Here is a 27,474-nt window from a genome sequence, read left to right on the forward strand (position 1 = left end):
CCCTCAGCCCCTGAGGGATGGATTAAGGGATGATTTTTATTCACCATCTTTTAATAATTTCAGTAAACAAAACAACACACTGACTTACTAATTGTACTTCACAATAAATTTACCTTTTTAGAAACTGTAATTGTATCAAGTACCTGGCTGGAAGACTTCGTAACGTAGTTTAGTGACAACGTCAGACACGAAGTTAGAGTCTGCGTTTGCAAAGAACGGCACTGAAGCCACGAGCGAGCGGCAGTTGTAGTTAATAACGTCCTCTCTAAGTTTCTCGCTCAGTTCACCCAGAATTAGCTCTTCATCGAAGAACTTGCCCTGGTACCGGTGCTCGAAGTATTCAGTGATGCGTTGTCGCATTTCGCGAGGCAATTTACGATATGCCATGTACTCCTCCACTTGTTTCACCTAGAAATTCATAATTTTTCTTAAAATAGTTTTGTTGAAATACTAATCTTAATATAGATACATGATATTGATTGGGTGGTCGCATATTAAAAACTTCATAGTACAATGCGATAAATTTTTTTATCTTCAACTAGTAGTCACTATAAATTAGAAGGACTTGAATTTTATGATTTTCAATAATAGATCGACTTGATTTGTTTTTTATTTGTGATACTTTTTAGACAGTTAACAATAAAATTGTTTTAAAGGTGTTTGTAAAAAACACAATATAGTATATAGGTTATGTATCAGGAATATAGAAGCAATCCGTATTTTTCGCGATGCCATAAAAGCAAGTATTAGTGGTTTGAACAAAATAATAACATTGAAACTGCATTAATTTACCCATAGGCTATGTAAAAATCCAAAACACTGCAAATCTCTTCATGCAATTTATGTTAGAAAAAAGGATAAAAAAATCTATCAATATAATATGATCCCGTCTACATTGTACATCAATTTAATGAATTCCTAAATCCAAAACACACAATGTATTTGTTAGTGCCTTTTATGAGTAGGAAACTGTTATGAACACCTGTTAAACTAAGTGAAGTAAACAAATGAAGTTTGGTGCGGATGATAATGATTTGATCATGTACAATAGTACAACACTCGGACACACATTCGTTCTATACTCACGTCTAATCTCTGAAACAGGCAATGAAGATTTTAGTGTTCGATCATTACATGAACTACAATGGTATGGAGTCGGAGAAACATGCGTGTGGGAAGTTAACATTGATTATCTAAATCTTATATAGAAGGAGATTACCACTTAAATTAATATCAGAATATGCGTAATACACCGAGTATTACGCATGTTTATCGAATTAATTTTAAAGAATTGCCTTGTGGTGTTCATAACGGTTTACTCATTTCAAAACATTTTTAAGTTACTGAAATATTATTTTACTAAAATAGTAGTAACAGTATATATATATTTAAAAAAAAAATACAGTTTTTAATGTTGTGAGCAGACAATTATAATGATAAATACCTTTTCTCGATATTGTCTGCGCGAGGAATCAAGACTCTGGATGAGATTGGTGGCGTGACCAAGGAAGAGCGCGTAACACGTTGCCCCTGAGATCATGGAGAGCATAGTGAGCCACATGTCGGTGAGGGACTGTGGCGGGAACCGGCCATAACCGATGCACAACATATGGGACATCGCTTTGAACAATGCCCACGAATACTGCTCCAGCCAGGATGCCTCCTGAAAAGTTCATAAGTATCTATGGTTTAAATTGTTTAATTATGTTTTTATGGTGAGACAAGGAGGGATATGATTTTAACCGGCATATATGACTGCCATCTGTCCGTTATACCATCTAAACCACTTACCATAATTTAAATAGCTGTATACTCTTACACTAACAAAACAATACATTTTGACAGTAGTCAGCTACCATAAGCTTTAGATTAAAGTAATTCATGTTTTACAACTAGGGGATGGCATATGATTACATTTAACAAATTTATTGATTTTAATACTAGCCATTTTTGCACCTGATCACTACCCATGTTGTGATTTCCGTGGTGCAATTCTGCTGTTCATATATAGTTACTCGTGCATTGTCGCCTATATACGAGTAGGCGACAATTGCCATATACTTACTTAACATTAGATTTGTCTCCAGTGTGTTTGCTTTTAGTATATTAATCGGAAAGTGACATATCATAATGTTCCTGTTCTTCTCCCTCTTCTGTTAGGTGTCGGTATATTAATCATACGTTTTTCTTTTCAATATAATTCCCGGTAAATACAAATGCAAGCCAAATACAAAGGGTGGGTATTTAGCTTATATTTGATACGACCGGTATATTATATTAGTAAGGATCGATACCAACCTCTAGCTCATTTATTGCGACCCAAGAATTTGATGGAAATCCTTGTAGCATAGGAACGAGGAACTGAAGACAGCCAGACCAATGGCCGATTAATAACATCATGCAGATCAAGTTGAATATCCGCATAAACACTGATGCCATGTTGAGGAACTGTGGACAGACAATGATAATGATCAATATCGGCTAGAGGCGTAGTTGTTGTCTCTAAAGGAAGCCGTGCGGACTGCGCGCGACAAGGACGCTCGAGGTCAAGCATCGCGATGATTTTCTACCGATGGATTCGTAAAGTAGTGAGAAATAAAATATGAACGCGTGAGACGAGTCATCGAGCGAGCATGCGTGGTGGGTGGCGCGGCGAGAGGTCGCGCGGCCGCGGCCGCCGCGCGGTCGCGCGACCCTGCCGCCTCGCGCGCCTCCGCCCGCGCGGCCGCCGGCGGGACGAGGGACGGAAACAGAAATGTCAAAGAAAGAGAGGAAGCGAAGCGAACGTTGCGATCTAAGAATGCCGGGCGGCGCCGGCGACATGCTAAGCGGGCGAACGAGCACATGCGCGCCGGCTCGTGCCGACCCTGATTACCTTAAAAATCAGATTGCTTTTGGTGTCACCCTTCTTTTTGGCAACGTCGGAGCTGAGACGTCCCCTTCGTTCCGTGCGCTTTTTTTGAAGATTCTGCAAGATCTAGAAAACAAGCGAGAAACACGAGATAGTAGGAAGAGAGCCAGGCGCGCCCGGAGCGCGGACGGGATCGGCGGGCGAAGGTCTTCGCGGGTGTGCGGGGCGCGGAGCGGATTTAGGGCGCGTGCGGGCACACACAGGATGCACTAACACCGAGACGAGCGGGACTAGGCGCGGGCTAAGCCCCTACACTAAGCACTGGTGGACACGGACGGTCATGCGGCAGAGCAGCACCTGCGAGGCGAGGTCGCGCGAGCTTCCGCTGTCCGCTTCGCTCGGCTCGTCGCGCGGCTGCGGAGCGGGGCTCATCTGCACACAACACCGTCACTGCGATGTCGCCACCATCACCCTCCCCGTACTCCACTTCTCACTGACTCTCCGCTCCGTTAATGTTTCTCAGGTATACTTATTAAGTATATGCTACTCTCCATTTTGCAAATTCGAGTTATTCGTTCAATACTACGTACAGTAGCAATTTTCGCATAGATATTGATTTGATTTCTAGTCTTTTTCCGAGTATATATTTTATTTATTATTATTATTTGCGTTTAGTGGTCATAAATCACGGGAATGATTAAATTGATTTTCACGGTAAGTTTTGATTTATGGGTTTATTTTGTCGCGTTTAGATATTCAATTTTAAAAGGATTTTAGCGTTAAATTTGGCGTCAGCGCATCAACTCTAGAGGCTTTGTAAAAGCGGCAAAATAATATGAACAATTTCGCAAATAATATATCATGTTGGTTAATGTGGGACGGTTCGGGTCGGCGGACGCGATGTTCGCGACGCTGGCGCATAAAGAAGAGACAGAATCAGACGTCACGAGTGAGAGCGTGCTTAGGCAGAAAGAAGCTTGCAGAGAAGCAGTAGAGAAGTGCAGAGCGGGACGTTGGGCTCACATACAGTGAAGGGCGGGATCAATGGTATAATACAGGATTACAACAAAACTCCATATATGTACGTCATTAGGACCACTACTCTCTAGAACAATTTAACATTAGGTATTCATTATATTATCATTTATTCTTGAATATTTAAATTTTCATTTTTCTTGAACCAATCTAGAATTTAACGATGTATTTACTATTTAACATTTGGTTTTATTGTTACACATTATTTATCACAACGTTTAATCCAATATCATAATATAATTTTAGTAGCATATTTAGTCATGTCGTGTTAGTAAATGTGAGCGTAATGTGTTAGAGCAGTGTTAGTGGGTATATTGGTTAAGTAACCCAAAAAGGTGGGTTAGAAGACATAATGGCTTACATATACTTCCTCCCATTGTGAAACATATCTGACGAGCCTTGAGAGCCGTAGTAACCGCACCAGTGACAGCAACTTCGCTAACCGCAGTATCCTTAGAGCACGACCCGCGTGAAGGATTTGAAAGCTGTCACTAAAATCCTGTTGATACAAATAATAAGTTAATCGAAATATAAAACCCGACGATACTCTAAAGAGATTTCAGAGCACCGAGAGAAAACGCCGATTTTCTTTATACAGTTGAAGTGTAAGATTGACATGCACACTTGCTGATATTGAAAGATTTTTAAGTCTCAGCCAAAGAAAAGTGCTGAAGCATAACAATAAACATGTTATAATTATGTTTTGTTAATTTACATTAAAAGTTTTCAGTGGTATATTGTAAACATTCATTATCGGTGAAAGCTTCTTGTATAATCTCGGGGCTTTTTAATAAGCCCGTGCTTCTAAAATCAAGCATCGTTGCTCCTGCTTTCTGAATCTCTATTCTTTGTCTTGTTCTGTTAGTGTGAATGGTTAGAAACAAAAAGTATTACAATTTGGTCGTGTTGTTAAATAAAAACCCAAGAAATAATGTTTTATTGATAAGAATAGTTTGAATTTTGAAACAAAATTGTATCTCAATATGAAATTAATACGTTACAAAAGCGTAACTAGTAATCATGCTGTGATATTGGAGAAAATTAAAAAAATATAAAGGAAGTCAATAAAAAAACGTGCATAATGCCAAACAGGAAGAATATTTGATATAGAAATTGCAGTTTTAAATATTAAGAGTGCAATAATTGAAGGAAAAATCGAAGAGCTCAAGTGCACAAAGTCGTAAAGTGCTTAATAAAAGTATATAAACTTTAAGAGCGGAAGTATCCCATACGATTGAAAAACATCCATGTAGTCAATATTCGACGATATATTATGCTTTTGGTTAATGTTGAGGCATCATATGGGTTACTAATGATGTTAAACGTGCAAATCGGACAGAAAGTGATTAAAATAATATATTAGATAAATTAATTGAACGACATTTCAATGAAGAATGAGACTAGTGTGCTTAAATCAAACCTTTACATGTTTCTTAGACCCTTAATATACGAGACATAAACCGAACACGATGACGTAGGTTCTCGTGGCAGTTGGACAAGATTTCACAATGAGAAACAAAAAATACGAAAATAATCACAAAAAAATTGCCTATTAAATAAATGAACACCCAAGCTGAAACAGAATCAATAACATAAAAGACAGGTTTTAAACTAGTAATAAGTACAACACGGCCAAATTGCAACGTACGTTTACCTGATTGAAGATCAAAAATATATAATCTAGTGGTATACTAGAGATGAGGTCAAGGAAGAACCATGTCCTCAAATAGTGTTTCGCTATTAACTTGGGATCTAATATCACTTGTTCGGCATTATCTTGCTGCATTATTCCTGCAAGAGATAGATATTACTATATGAAATAATTAAATCATTATAAATTAAATAATATTATTGAGATAATGACAGAAGTATTACAATTTATATAAAATTTGGATACTGACCTGTTCTAAAATTAACAACGATATCTATAAGAAATATGGTGTCTGAAAGACAGTTGAAGGCGATCCAATGCGTGCTGAGGTCATCGTTGAAAAATGATATAGCAACTGGCAGGATGATTAGGTTTGCCACGAGGAGTAGTAACATACAGAGGTCCCAATAGAACCTGTAATAAAGGAAAAATTGCCATAAATACATTAGTACACGAATAATCAAATATTGTCATTGAATAGTTACACGTAGGAGTGAACGGACAAAGTAAGATACACGTAAATAGGTAGGTCCAATTACCCAATGAAGAGAGAATTGAGACGATTGCACATGATCTCATACCTACGTTGTTTAATCTTACCGCACCTGCGATTTTCATCTAACTCTTAATAGCTTATAAAACTTTGTGATCAGATAGGTAAAGGTGATCCAAACTTTTTAGAATTTAAGGTTTTTTCTTTTAAAATGTCTACTATCAAAGGGTAGCTCGGATTTCCTAAGTAGTCTAAGTGCTACATATACCTATTCTATACCTAGTTTTATATTATTTAATACTATCTTGCTTTCAAGTTTCGAAGTGGAAAATTGCGGAGCATTTAATATATGTAAATAAAAAAAAAATAACCAATGCACTCAGCAGTGAGAAAATTATAGGTTGTCATTTGTGTACAAAAATATAAAAATATATTGTTCTTAGCTATATTACTATATTTTAAAGTTTGAAAGTCTTCATAAAAGTCAAGTACTCTGGTCGGAAGCTCAATGAGACTATTACTCAAAATCCGTAGCCTCCTCGAGTACGCACTTAACTGAGCTCTTTTAGGAATAAAGAGGTAAATGGCAGCAATTTCGCACAATAAGCCAGAAAAATATCCACAATAAGCCGCCTGTCGGGAAGTACGAAACCCGAATGCCCTCACTTCCCTATTGCGTTAAAATTAATAGTTCATAAATATTTACTTAGTGTATGGAAAGCCATTGGATAAAATATTTTCGAACACTGAGATTGTGGCTAAGTGTGGATGAATGTTCATATGTAGTCTATGGTAGGTATTGATAGGCTTATAAAATAACTTAAATCTTAATACATCATATGGTATTATCATACTAATTAATGCGACTATGTGTGTATCAGTATGTTTATCTTCTTGTCACCTTTTCACGTCTTTTACAGACTTTTTAGGCATGAAATAATGTATGTTTCGGTGGCCTCATTAATTTCGTTTGTCAGTTCATCGGTGGTTTAGATGTCAGCTTTTCTTTTAATTTGATACTGTTTCCATCTTTACGTTGATACCTAAAGTGCTTAAGTATTACAACCAATTGTATCTTGCACTTTATAGTAGTCTTTATTGCTTTAATTTAGATGTTGCAGTAATTTTATGACCTCAATTCGTTATACATTGTAACGAAAAAACAATATTAGATACTATTACATGAGGTCATAATCACGGAAGGTTAAATTGTAAGTTCATATTTAGAGTTCACATCATAGTTTGCCATATTACTATTATCAATGATAATGTAACTTTTTATAATTGAAGGAATTTCTTAAATAGGTCAAGTATTTTTTGAGTTTGTTTGGTTTAGAAAAAGACATTTACTGATAATTTAATTAACTGCCCAGAAATATCTTACAGCCAACTGCAGTTACAATGACGCTACGAAAAAATACCTCTGAAGATGGCATGTTCGTATTTCAAACGGCAAAATGCCGCTAAATGTCGCGGTTTGGGTAAGATGTCATGTCGTCCAAATATTTTTCTTTTTGTGCTCCATCTGCAACTTTATTGCCACAGTTAATGTGACTTTCATTTGCACAGTTGTAAGAAATAACTTGAACGAGCCTTTTTGTTGCCAAAACGATTTTAAAAGTTGTATGTTGTTAAAATTAGTTTAAGTTATGACAATGTCAACGATAACATCATAACATAATAATGATAAATAAATCCATATATGTTCAATACGTCGTCTATTACTCACAAAAAACAAAGTTCATACAAAAAAAATAGATTTGAACATATAGTAAAAATAAATTATAGAAATAGATTGGTTACTAGTTGATATAATTATGTTGTAAACCCCACTACGACAAGATTTTCTCATTTGAACACAAATACAATGCGAGCAAATCCACGGGAAATGGCGGGCTAAACTAATAAAATAGTTTACTGCATGACTCCAAGCTATATGGCGCGAGAGGGAATGCCATCATCCCATTCTAGAGTACGTAAATAGTATCTCGGAACTGAAGCTGACAGAGTGAGGCCTCATAAAGCATTGGACCAAAGTTATAGCCGGCCGATAGCCCTTTCTTTGAAGCAACAATGTACCTGTATTGAGGATACGATGGTGATATTCCGTAATAGCATTTTAAATTGGCACATTCTGGCGCCGAATTGTTGAACACAATAACGTCTTTGCTGTATTATGTTTAAAGATACTATTTCTGGAATATTTAATTACAATAAGATGGAATGGTGAGAAGGAATGACAGAATAAGCAATGAGTGTTTAGGAGGAAGTCTTATAGATAATTCAGTTATGGAGAAGTTAGGTAGTAACTGATTACCTTCGTTTATGTATGTGGGTTATGTTAGGTTATTAAGAGGTTTTTAGGATATCTTAACTCACAGGCGATTATTTCTATTATTAAGTTAGTACATTTGTTGTATATTATGAGAAGATTTGTCTTTGGTATACACCGACACCATATTGAAATTATTCCCTGAAAAATCAGAAATTACATTTTTTTAAATATTCTGCTACATATTTATTGAGTATTGTAACTAAATCAAGTAGTCATTTCTATCATAATTGTTAAGTTAGATATTTACAATCGGAATTTTGGAAATTGATAAAATTATTTAAGAGTTTCCGATATAGGTTCTATTAAAAGCATTCTGGTTACGAGTCGATTGGAGATAAACATTCATAATATATATATTGATATAGTGTGTAAACAACAATGAAATAAAATTAAAATTGTGAATACTTCTGGGAATGGTGTACACACTATGTATATGTTGGTCTATGTACTCGTTTATGTTAGAGGTAATCATCACTCCACTACATAGTATAAAACAAATGCGCTGTTGCTGTCTTTATGTATTCGTCTCTATGTATGCTTAAATCTTTAAAATTACGCAACGGGTTTTTAATAAAGTGATTTAAGACAGTTTGCAGGTTTATCTGTATATTACATGTATAATATTGTAGAGAAACACTGATAAATTTAGAGGTTTCAAATGTGTCGCTAATATTGTTTAAATCAAAATGTGATTTTAGACTAAAAATGGAAGTTTGGTATTTATAGCATGAATATGCTGAATCTCACATGAGTGCACTACACAGCCATCGGAGTCACAGAAATATATTAGGTATTACTACAGCAGTAAGGTTCATGTCTCCTACGTGTACAAAACGATTGCATGTATGAGCGTAAATACTTATTCTCTTAATTAACCCTAATTTGATGCAGTCATTCGTATCGTGTCGTCATACGACGCAATCACGTGAAACTGAAAATGTTTCTAATTCGATTTATGTCTAAGCTTGACCACAAATAAATCTATTTGTAATAGATACACAAGAGTTTGTATTAAAATGTATTTATTAGTAACTAGCAACCAAGTGGGGCCCATTACCTTGTCCTAGCACACGTTTCTACCACGGGAGGTACTTTTATTATTTTGGTACTTTTTAAAATTATATATACCGGCAACGTAACATTATTAGGTTAAGTATTTTTTTATTTACTTGATCGTTTGTGAAAAAAATGATATTGTTTTTTTACAATAAATATATTTAATTCTGTTCTCTAATATTTTGATAGCGGTAATTAATTCTATTGCTTACATTATCTTAGATATTATAATAATGAACAATTTACTTTTTAAACAGTGTCTTGACCTGCGCAAGTAAATCTGTGTTCACATACTGGTCTTAATGTAATGTTATGTAGCGTATAGGCTTTTTCGAAAAAAGAGCTATCCAATAAAGCTAGCAAGCTAAATATATTTTTCAATTTGAACCAGTACCCGTTCAATAAAATTCTTCAGCTGCTTATTTTTTACTTAGAAACATTAATTTCATAATACTGAAATATTCTTACGTTATGTAATATTATTTTAACTATGCTATAAATAAGTACTAATGCAAATCTACGAATAAAAGACTAAGTAGGTACATATTGCATTAATCTCTCAAATAACCACCATGGCCATTGAGCATTGTATAATTAACGCCAGCTCACATGGCACTAGCTTAATCATAATCAGTGCATTAGCTCTGATTACAGTAATAAGTCTACTGGAATTTTAATAGAGGTATCCGTGGCTGTGGAGTATTTATGAGATCGTTAAACGAAATGGCTTATCCCATAACGACAACATCAAAGACGTGATAGCTTATTTCGTGTGGCAGTTACATTGAATCGTTGTAATTTTGACGCGAAAAAATATAGACGCAAGTAAGTATACAATTAAAATGTCTAGTAACGGAGTTGTGGTTCATCGCGTTTTTATGATGGGAAATGTAAAAAACCTTATTTTCTTACTTTATAAAGTACTGTACATATTTCTACACCTACATTATATAGAGCGAACTTTGTTATGAGGAAGGTAAACTTTAGAACCACTGCACCGTTTTAAAAATTGCGTCACTATTTGTAGCTACATGTATATTATGGTAATAAATACTAGGGCGGGCCATTTGTCTGAAATAACTATGTACAGTCAATAAAGATAAATATGTAAACATTATAAGAAAATTGGAATGATATTTGTATTTAGCACAGTCATGGAATAAATATTATAATCAATCCACAATAATTTTTAATTATGCGCTATAACATTCACTGTCACCGAAAATTGTACTTCCCACTATGTTTAATGCTACTATATAACATTATGTCATCTGTAGTGCTACATAGTCAACCCTGATGATTACGATCTTTTTAATCTGAAAGATATAATAATAACATAATATATAACTATAGGAATACAAGTATTAAGTAACATACGGTGATATTCTTATCATTATTTATTTATTTATTTACTCTAGCACTTTGTTTTCAATTATACATAATTTCTTATACATGCATTCTAAATATTAATAAGTTACCATTGGTCACATTGATCGTAAGTTAGATGTTGTTATTTATATTTAGTTACGGTTTGGTGACACATATGGAGTAGTCAACGTTTTCATAGTCGTGTGGTGCTAATGACTGATGTGTAAATGTTAGTAACAAATGTACATTGACTTCAAATACCTAAGGTATTTCTTTGTTAAATTACAAAGAAAAAATTATTTAATTGATACATAAATAATATCATTATTTTTAAGAAATAACATTTATTTTCACAATCTTTACACTACTTTTTTTAAAGCTTCCGTCAATCGAGGTAGGTATAAAATAACTACCAATATATATTTTAAGAATCGTAAATATAGCGAAACTAGAGAGATGAATATCCGTCGACAATAGAGATCTGAAACTTGCGTTCTAGGAGATTTTAATCCTCTTAGTCAAAATATAAGGAGTTAGTTCCTACTTATCTTTTGTTGTTGTCCTTATGATGACGTTTAATAATTTTAAAGTGTGTATACAATATATATATATTAAATGACGCTAGTTCTGGACTGAATAAGAGGAAAACTAAACACAAAAATATATTTTGGAGTTTTGAAACAAGAACATTTGATCACGTTGGTAATGTTTATAAATAGAGTTATCTTGGAACTATTAAATTTTATTGCACAATAAATTACATTGGCTTACTGCAACGTATTTTGTTCATCCTACATAGAATAGTTGTTTGAATCTCAAATCAAATCTTCATTCCAGGTTTGTTACCTTAATTTACTTCTACACTACACTACTTATTTACTAAAGAGTACAGGAGTACTTTAAAACTACAGAGTATACATTTTATATAAGATTATAGGTTCGGACATCACATTATAGTGAGGTCAGTAATACCACTCAGGCGTTGTCATTCCGGAGATTAATTTTGTTGTTATTTAATATCCATCGATTGATATATTTGTCGGTATAATTCAAGTAAATTGAGTCAACGATACTATCGGTCGAACTTGAGCAAATCGAGTCTCGATCGTTTGCTGGAAATCGAATCCACTTGAGAGCGGAATTGGTAATCGGTTTGTTGTTGATGTCATTTACCTGTCGAACTAATATACCAAACGTCTATTAGACCCTAGGAGTGGATAAGAGTGAATGAAAATTATTATTGTATATTTCAACTTATGACGTAACTACATTGTTGTCATTTATTTAATATGAACATAAATGCTATTTAATTATTTAATATAAACACATTTTGTTGCAATTTGTTATCATTTACAATATCACGCCTAATATAATCTTGGAGTAATTCAAAAATTACGATCAAATATTGTTTAAAAAATCTGATATTTTTGAGTTCTGCTAATATTCCCAGAGTAATCTTCATTTGGCACCCATATGATCATGATATTTACAGCCCGAAAGAGTTAAAAAGAAATAAACGGAAAATTTGCGAACGAGTTTTAATAAACACAACGTTTATGATAGATTTTGTATTATAATATGCAAGGTACACAGATAAACGTGATATTTGGGCGATATGTGTAACTTTTTACAACTCCGACTTCATAAAAATATAATTCCCGATAGGTGTTTTCGCTCGTTTCAAAGCGTTGAATGCCAAGGAAATGTTTTTGACCTTTAGAAGGACCGACCGTGAAATTGCCTCGTAATATGCAAATGTTTAGAATATAAGTTCCTTTCTAAAAATAAACGTGATAAAAATTTCATTAATCTTCAACTGTATACTAGTGTACTGTAGGTGTACATATTTATATATCTATATCATTTTTAGTATTACTAAGTTATCTTTATTTTTCATTGTGCCTACGTTAGTGAGATAAAGCATTATAAATAAAATAAATATACTAATATTATAAAATGTCTGTTTGTTTGTTATCTTTTCAGAACAAATTGGTCGTATTGTTTTACGTGAATATAGAATGTAACACAAGGATGGATTTCCTCATCTTAATGATGATTTAGCCAATGTCTATCCACTGTTATAGACGTTCCTTAATGCCTTCCACCATGTGCGATCTTCCTCTTTTCGCATCCCTCTATTGTCGACTATCTTCTTAATGTTATAGGTTCTTAATATCGCCCGACACTCCATTGACCCGTACATGGCCTCTATTGCCGGTCCACTAGTGCGTAAGCTAACAGAGTTTGAGAACTATGTCGTTCACGTTGCTCTGGGTGGGCTATATGCCTCTTTTATATTAAAAGAAGGCTTTATAGTTTAGTTTACATGTTCTTTGTATATTATGTATGTATTTAAAAAAATGTATCTATGTTTTTATATCAGATGTTTGGCACATATTATCTTATTCGTGCTAGTACCCCATAATACAAGCTCTGCTTTGAAAATAAAAAAAAAATGAGTCATTCATATGGTCAAACGTCGAAATTGTGATATGATTGGAACTGCAAACATACACATTGTCACGTAGAAATTACAAATTGATCAAACATCAATCTAGTGTATCCCAGTTCAATTTGTAATGTTAGGCTTGAATAATAGTACGTAGTTCAGTGGGTTCCCGTTTTGCATAATGTATTGTTATATGGAATGGATTTGTATCGGATAGCTTATTCTCTCGGCTCAGTCTCTGTTGTTACTGCATTCCGTGCCGTTTGATTCCCAATTTAGACGTTATTTCGTTTGAATACTTGTGCATTTATCGATGATTAATTTAGAAGTTATTACTTACTAATTATTACTCGTGATTTCGTCTGCTTTTTAGAGATACCCTACGTCCTCGTGATGTAATTAATCTATTTTCACATAAACTTGCATAGAGATCTTTTCAGCGTTTTAGACGTGTACGTACAACATATAAATTAATAATAATTAAATAGTGAAATGTCTATTATAAGGAACCAAATAGAGACGTAGAATATGAATTATTACAGTAAGGTTCTATTTTGTAATATTGAAAGAAGAAATTGATACGTTTGGATATACCCTAAAAGGTATTCATTATGTTCACCTCGTCACAATTTTATGATATTATTCTTTCTTTCATATTATACTACGTAAAGACAATAAAACATACTTAATAATAATAATAATCCCTCTGGAAAATTTGAAACAAACAGCGCCATCTAGTTTCAAGATAAGCAGATCTTGTTATGGGTACTAGAGAACTAATATAAACATTTAGACACTTTTTTTGAAAGCACATACATAATATATGTAGAAATAGGTATAAGGTGAAAGGAATGTAATGAATTAGATATTTAATATCTAATTCATTACATTCCTTTCATATAAATCTACCAAATATGTTAAAACGAATATTGTCTGTGAAATTGTCACAGATACGATAATATTACAGTATTATTATGAACGCCATTGCCAAGTCTAGAATAGAAATTAGTGGTTTGCTACTTGAGCAAACAATTCATTAACTTACTGCTTTTTGCCACACAATCACGTCATTCTTATTTTGTATTTGTATAGTAATTCTATGTGTGAATTTCTTTTTTTATTAACGTATTTTTATTTTTTTAAAACAAGCAAGTAAAATGTTAAGTTATTTACGTAACCATTGATAGTGTTGAAGTCTCTCGGACAACTTTTACTTAGTTTGTATTTTTTAAAATTGTTGAGATAACGAACAATAAAGTGCACTTTCCCACTTAAAATTTCCATTGAATACTGGGCGGCTGCGCGCCGCTTATGACGTCAGAGTATCCACTGAACAAAGACGTTACTGCAAATGTTAGTGCTTGCCTTAAATTTGATTTTTGTGAAAGTTGCTTTTGTTTATAAAAGTGTTGTGTTGTTGCCTCAGTGCTATAAGTTTTAAACTTTACTGGCAGTTCGTTCCGACTTCATACTTTACAAATATAATAGGTATATATATAGCAAACCACATCGGAAAGGTATTTATTGTAGATATGTAACGGAGATTGTTTATATATATATGTATATAAAATTATCGTGTCACAATGTTAGTTACCATACTTCTAAAACGGCTTGACCGATATTTATGAAATTTTATGTACATATTCAGTAGGTCTGAGAATCGGCTACTATCTATTTTTCATACCCCTGACTGATAAGGGTTGCCCACCCCTAACAGTATTTTTTTATATTTTGGGCAAAATTTTTTGTTTATATTTTTGTTTATTTATATTTATATTTTATTAAAAAATACATACAAACCTAAATTTTCACCCTTCTATCACCAATTTTTTATAGCGTTATTAATTTATATGGCAACGTTTGCCAGGACACCTAGTATGTATGAATATATAATACATATAAATCGAGGACGTAATAAATTGTCGAAATTATATTGAAAACCGTATTAAAATCAGTTGCGTGATTTAGAAGAATTAAGCAGAGAAACAGACAGTCGTAAAACAATGATTTATACATATAAACTATACTTTTAAGATAGTTAGTTACCTTATCTATTGGGTATTAAAATTAAAATATTATTCCATTCAAAATTTCAAGTACTTTTATAAAATAATTTATTATTTTCAGTAATTAAATTAGATAATTAAACAAACTGAAACTTTCTCACATTAATATAAATATAATACTTACAATATAGGTATTGTTGACTTTTCTGTTAGGTAGTTGCAAACTTTGTCATTGCTGTATAACGGATTACGTTTAAGTTTGTGTCAAGTAGGATTAGGTAACTGCGGCGGCGACTTTCGAGAGTTTCCATGTTTAGTATTAACTTAACATATTACAGCATAGTTCATACGAACTTTATGTATGCAGGTATGAAATTTAAATTTATGGGCTATTATATACATAGCATTATGTATATTCTGTTAGGTGTTATAATTAATAGATTACGTTTTAGTATAACCACTAATACCACTAACCACCACCAAAATTTTGGTCTAGTATTATTAGGCAAATATAAGTTTAAAAGACAATTTATATTATTCGAATAGTAATAATTTATTACGTCTTGCATTGCATTGCAGGTGCAACTTCTGAATTGTGGATAAAGGCCATGCTCCCCGTTCCGGATCATATCAGGCTCCAAAGATTTCTCTAGCAATTCAGAGCAGAAATGTTACAGTACAGCCCATTAGTTTGTGTTTCCATAGGATAGGTCGGGATAGAATGGGCGATGTAACTTTGAACTGACGACGTAGGATTGTAAATATCTTTTATTTGATCTCCAAACGTTTCCACGTGGAAATCATTGTGATAAATTCCTGGCGATTTTTTTACGGTGGGCTATATGATCTGACTGATCAATTCCATTATCGTCCTTAAAAAATCTGTATATATAAATAGATGGGTAACAAATACACTGTTTCCGTACAGATTGAGTGGTTACAACGTGCCCTTTTTATGGTTCTTAGATATTATTATTTTGGAGCGACTGACACAGATGTTACCTTCCTTGTGTTCGCCGAAATTACAAATTTGCGGAGACCTTGTCCCCTTTTAGATAATTTAGTCTGCTCCCACTATTTTATTCAGACTGTATTTGCGACTTGCAACCCGAGTTCGTCCTTGAGTACCAAGAAAGTATGCTAAGCAATAGAACAGAGTTTGAATTAAAATTATTGTTGAAATTCACAATGCTGTTACTTGCATGTATATGTTATCTTATACTTATTATATAACTAGTTATCCGCCCCGAGTTCGCACGTTACTAACTACGCAACGGATTTTATGTAAATTCTACATAAATTCCGTTGCGTGGTTTAAAAGATTTAACTGAACAGACAGTGCAAGCAACTTCTTTTTGTACTATGTAAAGATTTTAGGAGTAGGTTATGTTATTATATATTCAGTAGCTCGAAGAAAAATATAGAAGAGCAGAGAATCTTCATAAATGTACCTAACTAAATAATTTGGGTGTAGTTATATCTTTTTATAACTAGATCTAAATTGTGATTTCATATACATAGATCATGCTACCTAGCTACATTAGATAGGTACGTAGATTACGTGGCTACCTCGCTAAATCAAGCATTTATTGTATGCATTGTTTTTATTTGCATTAAACAAATGAACCTTTTTGATTGATTAGCTAAATACTCAGTAAGGGTTTTCCTCACATATTTCTAGCTAACAGTCTGTTCATGAACTTGCAAGCTCTCTTTTATAGCTCATCATCTCTTCTAATGACATTGACGCCAATGGAGTCTTAGTAACGTAGACGCGTGGTGCTTTAGTAGCAAAAAATATGCCCATACATCTATATAAATATTAATACGTGAAACAAAAACTTTGTACCTCTTTTTACGAATATGAAATTTCGCACACTTATAGTTTATGTAGAAAAGGAATGCGATATGTTAATATTTTTTTAATTATGTATAAAAAATCATTAAATCAATAAAAAAACATTACATTTGAATACACGCATACATACTCATTTCTTTATTGTTAATGTCTGTGGTCAAATTGAGAATAGATAAATAGTTTTGTTGAATGTTAAATTAATTATGGTTGAATTTCGACCTCAAGGCAATCACTAGTTATATTAAATACATTGGTAGGTTCACGGTAGACATTTTGATTGTGGGAAATGGTCATGGTTATTATTATAAATTGTTAAAAATTGCCTGAAATAAGTCAAAGCATTAAATTTATTACATATACCTATACCTATACACGTCCCTAGCACTCATAGTATAAACACTTCAATACCTTGTCATATTAACAATTTTGTCGATAAGAGAGTAGAGAGCAGTAGAACACGATGTTTTCCTGTAATAATAATATATTTTAGAAAAACTAAATAAATAAAATAGATTTTTCTAAATTATAAATTCTAACAAAAACAATTACAAAGATTTCACGTTGTACATAAATTTATTGGTATTCTGTACTAAACAGAATAAAGTGATCAAGTTTGAACGTTTGGAAAATCACTCGTAAATATTTCTCTCTTGTAAATTTATCGAGGAAGGCTGTAGACCATGTAACAATACTCTATTTACAATAGCAGCGGAAGTAAAATGGTGCAAAAACGGGAAAAATGTGGCGCAGACGAAGTTGCGCAGACCAGCTATATAATATAAATAAAATTAATGTTACAAAGTGATAAAGTTGCTATTGACAATGATGAATCAGTATTATTACAAATTAAAATAGAAGTAGATATTGATGTTTCTTTTCAATTTCTCAAATAAATTCAACACGGATATCCAATTGCAACTATGAATATTGGAATTCTTTTATGCTACAAAATATAACACCTAGGAAAATGAAAAAACTTTCGAAAGATCCTACGGTCCTCTAGGACGCGACCGTGTCATCTGTACTCGTAAAATTGGCAGTTTCGTATTATAGCGATGTTTTTGTACATTAGTAGCTATGTTTTGTTAACTGCATAATATTTATCTATTGTATATGATGACCTAGGTGGTTACTTTCGACGGTTTGCTGGATTCGCGGGTTTGATTTCGGCCACGATACAAACTTTTATATTCATGGGCTTTTTTGTAACGGTCTGGGTATTTTCTATGCATATTATTATATATATGTATTTATAAAAGAAAATATATCTAAGTATTTATATTAGTTGTCTAGTATCCATAACACAAGTTTTGCTTAGCTGGGGACTAGATAAATAGATTGTTTTGTTAAACATATTTTAATCGGAAACAATAATTAAATATTTTTTCTGTAGTATTTTTTCAAGTAAAGGTGTAGCTAAAGTATTGAGAGTGTCCGTTCCGTCGTGTATCATTTGAGGTGACTTCAAGTGGAGCCCTCTTGAGTTAGGTGCTACGGCATTGGTACGTGTTCGGCGGGCCTTTTTCAGTACCACTCCCCCGTGCCACTTTCGCCAGACCTTTGTTCAGTCAGGAAGTGTGCTTTACTCACAAGTGTATTTGAAACGCTGAGAAAAATGTATTAAATTGGAGGTGACTATTCATTAAATTCAATAGATGTACGTGTATGTATATGTTCGTACTATACTAGCATTTATATATATGTGTAAACAAATATATTTAAAAATGATAAAATAATTTACAGCGATTTTGAAATTTATTGTCGATTAAGCAACTTAAAGTTCATGAATTATCACGTAAATAATAAGTATAAATACTTAATGGCTGTCATACCTTTGGGGGTTAATAAATCATCATTAAGCGTTTCGGATGGAGAGAGTCATGGGCTACCTTTATCACGGTCAATAATGAATTTGAAAACAAATACACGATAGAGTTTTTTAAAAAAATATAGAGCAACATAGAGCCATTAAATAGACCACAGGAACAAAAAAAATCTGTCATAAATGTATGAAACTGAAAACGAAGTTTTAAGCTGTAATTTCTTAAACGTCAAGTTTAGTATTAGACTCAGTGTCATTACTTATAATTGGCCTCTCGAAATTGAGGAACAGAAATATGTATTTTTTTTTATTTCCATGAGACGCGGGAAGATTAAGCGGAGACCTACAGGTGTAGGTAATTCTTTCTAACTGGGCACGTAAACAACGTAAACAATTTACGCCGACCCGATTTACCTTCTACTTTCTACCAACTTTCATATTCAATATTGCATGGGACCCGTACTATGGATTTTCTTCTCAGCTCAGGGTTGCCAGCTGTTGTCTACTCTATCTATAGTATATATGTATAATATATACTACCTAATGTTCCTAGAAATTTTATTCTCATTATAATTTGGATCTACATTTAATTTGTTACTGAATCAAAATGAAAAAAATCCATAATAATCATCAAGAATCTAATAATTGATATTCGAATAAATATTAGAATGAAATTCTTTGATAATTGCATAGTGAAAATGTCTTATGACATACAACATTATCTGTTTAGACAATGTTTCTTTGCTTGTGGCTGACTACTATATTTTAAATATTTAGTTATGAACACTATACTGAATTCAATTGGCGTTTAGAGTTTACTTTGTACCAAATATTCAACTTAGATTTTTTTATGGATTTTTAGCAATTCACCTGTTTGCTCTAATTATATATGCTGGTGTAGCACCAGTGGCGCCCAACGTGGCGAATTTAACAGGTAACTTTAACAGGTAACCAACCTAACGTATTATCGTTGCAATGAGTGACTATTTTCTATTACTAACACTGTTTTAGAAATTGTTAGTTGTTGTATAGCTTCATTTGATGGGTGAGATAACAGTGAAATCACTTGGAGGTATAACATATTAGGTCACGAGAATACCATCACATTAGACGTGATGTCCATGCTGGTTATATATTTTGCAATAAAAAAGGTCATTGTTCTTGATACACATAATTTGTAATGATAATTAGAAACAAATATGAACATGAAGCCGTATAGAGTCGTAAAAGTAGCGAGCAGTAACAAATGTAGCGAGTGCTTATATATTGTTCACCGTTTGCTCTCTCTCATAATGGAGGACATGGGGAAAGTTTTAATTAAATACGTCCACTGGCACTACATATTTGCTTTATCTTTCCCGTTTGTCTTGTGAAGCGAAACCTCTTGCAGTAGATACCGAGGCACGGTATTTTATTTGTTTACTATAAAATCTCTTGATTTATAGATCATAAATCAAGAGATTCTGTAGTTATGCATCATTAAGCAATCAGTATCTCAGATTATTCTAAGTCATAATAATAACTGCTACTTGTAAAGTATATAATAATACTGATCCAATAAATTACGCACCGCTATTATTTCGCGACTGGAATACTGGATGACTAACTGATCTATACTGATAGTTGTTACTTGGTTTCGAAATTTTTATTTTTATTTCTATTCATGGATAGAAATATATTATAATATATACTTAATGAAACAACCATATAGTGTAACTTTAAATATGATTGTCTTTGAGTCATTAATTTGTGGATTAAAGTACATTAGACTAAAAAAACATTACCTATATAGCCACAGAACGCCATGGCAATCAAATTTAACTTTGCTCCACTCTATCTGACTGGTCTATAATAAAATACACTACGGTATTATAAAACTGTATCCCTTGTGAATATTCTGAATGAAACATGAAGGGTAAAGGTTAGGTCACTTATAACCTAAAGCTCTCCAGCCGGAGGAAACTTAAATATTGACGTCTCTATCTATGCCTGCAACTCAAAACTTTGTTTAAAGGATTACCAGACTATGTTTATAATACTAAACTGTTACAAATTGGAAATACGTCGCTATATAGAAATAGCGCCAAACTAATTATCTTGGGATAACTGGCTTGAATCTTCTCAGTCTCAATAGAATTCGTATCTAATTCGTAATTAATTTCGGCTACCCACGTGTAATCAAGTAGTACAATCCATAATCATTTATCGGAAACTGGGAAAATAAATGGTTTCTTTTTTGTTAAGGTGAGAGGTGACAAAGAAAGATTAGTAACAATCCTCAGGATCTGTACTTTTTGTTGTTTGGAATGATTAATGAAACCCTAATTAATTGCAAACTTCTCATTAATATAGATTTAAAAAATAAAATACCATCCAATACCGATGTAGACTTTGTTAAAAGTCGTCTGCTTATACCACAGGTATCTGCGGTATTTCAATTTCTCCTATTTCAGTCGCCAAGCAGCTTCTTTTCTAAGTGGTGTTTTGGTGGTGGGTTGAGAAAAGGCAGTGAAATTAAAGAGGCATGACGTCTGAAATGGTTACGCTTGGGTGGTATCATCTAAATCACATGATATCATGATGTGCGCAGTGCTGTTCATATATACAGACGACTTTTAGGACTTCCCATTAGGTAGTTTGGCAGTATGTTTGCCATATTTTTTTTATGTAACTGGTAACTGTATCTATTTTTAAAGTCGTTATATATGCTTAATATAATCTAACAGCTTAAATGAATAAACAAAATAGAGATGGGTACATTGACTGAAGCGTAAATTATAAGTTGCTGATTCACAATGAGTATTTAACAATATTTTAAAGTTAAGTTACATTTTCGATTATTATATACATAATCGAAAATTTTAATATTTTGAGAATATCAGTAACCTCAAACAGTTTAAAAATGCAATTTCTATTAATATACAGTAATATTACATAAATATCTGTATAGCATGCATATATAATAATGATTGCGTAAATCCAAATTCTGTCTGTCATAGTATTTTTAATTTAGGTTATAACAAAAATATATAGCAGTATTGTGTCATTTTTATATTACGTAGAATTTTTATACTTAGTAATTTATATTATATTATTAGTATTTATACATGAGCGAATATTACATGAGGAATTGTATTTATAATTGTATAAACTTAATTTATGGAACTAGAAGAAAATTGCGATTAAAGAAACTGTATATAAGTACCTATTCCTAGTGATCATTGCACAAAGTTGCAAAAAAACTACAAAAGCTTGCAGTTTTTCTATGTGTATAATATTAATTATTGTATGTAGTATAACCACAGATAACATAATATAACTAAACCTAAAGTACGAAGAAATTAGTAAAATATTTTAGCATGTGTGTCACTTGTTGTAATATTAAATGATTCTATAATTAGAATTCCCTACAAAATCATTGCATTTATTTATTGTTTTTATTCGCAAATGGAGATTTCTAATATTTTATCTTTGAATAAACCATTAACATATTTAAATAAACAACATAATACATTACTTAAAAGTATGAAAATAAATTAAATTTACTATATTATATACAGCAGGATAAACATTATAAATAAGTCTTAAAACATAAATTACTATAAGTACATCTGGTTCTGTAATATAGTTAATTGAATTACACGAATGAGTAAAAATTTTCGTGATAGTTTACAAATTTCGTTATGACCTTTAATCTAAATGTATTGGATTATATTCACCATTGGTTTATTTCACATTTCTAGGTAAATATTTATAAAAGCGAACGAAAACATATGCAGTATGCTTATAATAACTGCGCTTGGTAATAGATAATTATAAGATTCCTCATTATCTGTTTACTCGTAGTCTATTGGTGAAGCACTCTTATACTTCTCCATAAAAGTAAGTCAATTCTCCTGAGAGCTTGCTCTGAAATTACCTCTCCGAATGATAGGACATGGATCGTGCTTGTCAAGTTTGAATTGTTTTTTGTTTTTTCATTGAAATTCAAAAGTATTCAAATAGATCAAACAAAATTGTTAATAGTTGAGAAAAGTAGTGATACATTAAATGTCATTTGTATTTCGAACCGAGTAAAAAGCACACAATAATAATAATCCTGAACAATTCACATAACACCATCTCCAAGCTAAACAGAGCTTATGCTATGAGTAGATATATGTAGTGTTTCTTTTTGTAAATACATACACAACATAGTAATCATCCAGAATAATACATACAGTAATACCTACTCACGAATACAAATAATTGCATTGTGTAAGCAATCGAACCCGCTACCATTCAAAGTAAGGCATGCTCACCAACGACTAAATGATACGTACGCACCAGAAAATATACGAATTCTCAGTCGAAAGTTCGAGTATGTCATCTACATTCGACCCTCTGTCTATCATTTACGATTATCTGCAATATTTTTGAGTTCGTCGTTCAATTTCGTACAGGTCACCCTGTGTTACGCTGTCTTTTCCATACGGAGATATCAGTTGTGACCTTTTCATCTCCTATTCAGTGTTATTATTATATTAGAAAGTATAATAAAATTGTATACATATAACTATCTCACATTCAATATGAATTTAATATTTATAATTTCTATTAAATTGGCAAAATTATAACTGAAAATTAATTTAACGTATTATTACTTCAATTTATATCACATAATTTGAAATTTAAGTAATGAATTTCGTTAATGCTCGATAAAGTGCTGGATAAAATGATACCAATTATCGATAAACGATTTGCACAAAAGCACATATATATTAATGAATACGGTATATAAATATGTATAATCAGTATTATATACCACGTCATATACATTATAACTTAGATCATTGATACAAGTGAAGCTGGGGTATCAAATATAAATGATCAGAGAAGAGTTTTCTTAAGTAATCTAAGTAGAAAAATATGGAAACAAACGGTGAGTTTTTATAAAAACAATATATTAAAATATAATATAATGTGTGTTGACAGAATAAAGTTATATTTCAATAAAAATTAAAAATAATACAAATGCCTTCAAGGAGTTCGATCGATGAGATCTTCAATAAAGTTCTCAACACTAATCTGTTATGTCATGGACAAGACGATTCATGTTTAGTTATTCTAATCTTCAACGCAATAAAAGTAACTTTTTGTTAGTAGGTGTGATCCTATTATTAGATAAGTATGTAATGTCTATATTTATTCTGAAGACGACGTGGTTAAGTAATGAACATGTTATAGCTTTTGGTATACCACGTACCACTCAGTGCTCGTACACGCCGATGGTATACTAAATTCAGAATTTAAATTAAGTAAATCGGTAGCATTCAGACACGTATAAGAAGTATGACGGATGGCGACAGAACACGTAAATTTTTATAGCGCTCTTTGAATTATAAATAAGATATTTTTACAGCGATCTTAATAGAATAAGTAATGTTAAAGATCATTCAATGGATAACGCACAGTTAGGTAAATCATATTTACACTTACACTAATAAAAATTTGTTAATCATGGTACTGTTATAAGACCAGGATGGATAGGGTTATCCAAAATTAATTCTAATCTTCACGATACGTCCATTACGGAATAGATAATAGAATTATACCCATAGACTATATTTTGTAGTATAGTATTTCCAGATAAATAATAACAACATTAATTTCCACAACTTTCTGGTCTGACAAATTGTACAATTCGATTAGTTTCCTAACATGTCTAAAAAGTTTTGTTTGTGCCTGCACCTGTTCAAATGTTTGTTATAGCGTCTTCAAATATGATATATGTTCAAACTATACCTGGCGCCAAAATAAAACCAGGTGAGGTTTTCTATATAACAGCAATGTAAAACAATCTGTTGATAGTAAAAATTAACACAGAAAACACTTAGAACAATACAAACAAACATACTCATGAGTTTGTATCGTGTGAGGAATTAAACCCGCGACCATTAGAAGTAAAGCGGTGTGCTAAAGCGCTAGATCGCCGAGGCTGTGAAGTATGTAACTGCAATAGAAAATAATCTGTTGATAATAAATAGTAACCGTTGCCCATATATATGTATATAGGCACCACGGATATAAATATATTATATGCAATCTGTAGAACATCTGTTTCCATAAATGTTTATTCCAGTATAAATTTGTTTTTATTTTAAATTTGCATTTACTATAGTATCTACTTATGGTTCTGAATTTTCCTAGATCAGAATGAAAAATGAATAAAATTGCAGTTACATTTGGTTGATGGCGGGTAAAATTTTTAAGTAAACACTAACAGCTGTAAATCAGGCCCGGAGTTCAGTCGAGCGAGGGAGTTATCGCTAAGGAGAGGCGCGGCTGCGAATCGACATTATGCATTTCAGTTTTTATGAGCGGCATTGAAATATTTCTCTCGATAATATTTTACACTGCGAGTTTCCTGGTGGGGAATATTTTTCGATGAATTGTTAATGTCTTCTTGTTTCTGTCAAATGGGAAGTGTTCATCTGACCTTCCTCTTTTTGGCAAAATCGACGTGAATAATGTTTTCTTTAAAAGAACTTAAACACTTATTTTGGAATTAATAAGTTTAACTTATTATTTATATTTCAGTAGGTTAAATTGTTATCAGAGATAACATAAAAACGAATAAGTTAGCATCTAAAATATTTATTAATTGCAATATCTAGTCATATGACAATAAAAGTTAGTTACTAAGTAATAGTTTAAAGAAGCGTTATTATATATAAATATAGTATAATCTATTAAATGTTTCTATACGATAAACATTTTGAAATTACAATATTATATCTATTCCGTCATATCATAATATAGTTAAAAACTATATGTATATAAGTACTAAATAATTCATATAATTTTACGTACGTGTACATGCATTTTCCTTTACTTTACTTTCGTTAAATTGTCCTCAAAATATCTTTTATTTCCAAGGCCAACTTGATTTCGTAACACTGAGTATCTATAAATAAGTTCTATATATTTTCTATATGCTCCTGACAAACATAGCATACAAAATAACTTTTTTTATTACACCACAAGTTACGTATATGCAGCCAATTGTTTTATCATTATTTATTCCTACCTAGAACTTGTTATGTACAAGAGGAAATTTGATACTATTTTGTTTAGTTAGATTACAAAACAAAAGAGTATTAAGCTTCAAGTAGTATATATAGGTAAAATGCAAATACCAGTTTAGTATTCTAAAAAGTACAATGTGGTGTTAAACTTTACACTGGCATTTTCGATCCATTTCTCAACCAGCAGGCAACCCTCGTCGTCCGTGCTCAGAGCATCATTATTCTTACTTATCGCGGTATAAAACATCCGAGCTGCTAAATACATTTATTTCCTACCTACATTCGTATTACAGTTATTTTTTGTGATTTTCTGGTAATTTGATTTGGTAATTTAAAATGCGGTCTAAAAATAACGTTGGCTGGATAAAATGATGAGATATTTTGTTTCTTAATAATATACATAACAAATAGACATATGGCACTGTATATAGAATTTAAAAGATTAGATTCTAATAGTAAATCTGAATGTAGGTATATAATATTTATCGCGCCAAATAAAAAAATACCTACGTATTTCAGAAAAGCAAGATTTTATTATAATATATAATCTGAAAATATCTAACTCCTATCTTATTTAAATTAAGTAATTAGAAAAATAAAATATTTAGATTTATTATAATTGACATTGAAGATTTTCTGCGACTGAATATTAGAGAAGCTGCAAGTACAACAGTATTTATTAATTTGTAATTAAAAATATACATCTAATATAAATTAATTTATTATTATTGTATATTTTTTTGAATAGTAAATAACAATAAAATCGCGTTTTTATTAACTAAGAGAATTAAATGTCATTTTTCGTACATTTAGTAGTTCAACAGAAAAATCGATTCGAATCACTTCAATCCTGAAAAACATTAATTGAAAGATGGACAAGTAAATTCTATTCATAATAAGAATAATCATGACATATACAAAAAATTTTGGTATTTATAATTTATATCTTTTTTCGTTTTATGAACAATTTTAAAATAATCGAATGCAATATGACGTAAACAGGTTCAACTTATTGGCAAATGGCGTGAATGATTGTATTGATTTTTCTTACCCTTGAAACCTATGTTGCGTGCGTTGATTTTTGATTTGAAGGGATAGACTATTATGACGTCAGAAAAAAGTGAGATGTGGTAGTATATTATTATGTTTATATCTATTTTCGTTAGAAGTCACCTGTGTGGGTAAAACACATCTGCCTCACCTCTCTTTCAGCCGCTCAGCAGCTTGTTTTGATAGGCAGAGATTTGAGAGTTGACCTAAAGAGTAAGTAAAGACTTGACTTCTTAGTCATGGACTGATAAAACAGGTGTCAATTTATGCATCGTATTCAGGTATACAGGTGGTACCTTTTCACCAAGTGGGTCGCCAGTTTGTTTACCGTACTGGGTAAATTTACTAAACCGATAATTAATTTAACCGATGATATCGGTATGTACCAAAAAGTGGTTTTACCAGTTACCAGTAAAATAAATATATTTATTAT

The 27,474-nt window shown here is 32.1% G+C and overlaps 1 protein-coding gene across 7 annotated transcripts in view; it reads right to left on the reverse strand.

The window, feature by feature from the left end:
• The window catches only part of LOC131853724 (potassium/sodium hyperpolarization-activated cyclic nucleotide-gated channel 2), a 198,963-nt gene that overhangs the window by 3,029 nt on the left and 168,460 nt on the right, over positions 1-27,474 (reverse strand). For 4 of the 7 annotated variants that reach the window (XM_059204735.1, XM_059204741.1, XM_059204739.1 and 1 more), the window contains 7 exons: positions 5,788-5,951; positions 5,535-5,677; positions 4,248-4,385; positions 2,876-2,977; positions 2,299-2,448; positions 1,445-1,663; positions 144-408 (listed from right to left, as the gene is read on the reverse strand). In XM_059204735.1, coding sequence (XP_059060718.1) covers positions 144-408; positions 1,445-1,663; positions 2,299-2,448; positions 2,876-2,977; positions 4,248-4,385; positions 5,535-5,677; positions 5,788-5,951 — 1,181 coding nt within the window. The remainder of the gene's footprint in view (positions 1-143; positions 409-1,444; positions 1,664-2,298; positions 2,449-2,875; positions 2,978-4,247; positions 4,386-5,534; positions 5,678-5,787; positions 5,952-27,474) is intronic. The other 3 variants (XM_059204736.1, XM_059204738.1, XM_059204737.1) reach the window with 3 other exon arrangements.

The sequence above is a fragment of the Achroia grisella genome, unplaced genomic scaffold (assembly GCF_030625045.1).
Source record: "Achroia grisella isolate CSIRO2021 unplaced genomic scaffold, CSIRO_AGI_Agris_v1 utg906, whole genome shotgun sequence".
NCBI classification, from domain to species: domain Eukaryota; kingdom Metazoa; phylum Arthropoda; class Insecta; order Lepidoptera; family Pyralidae; genus Achroia; species Achroia grisella.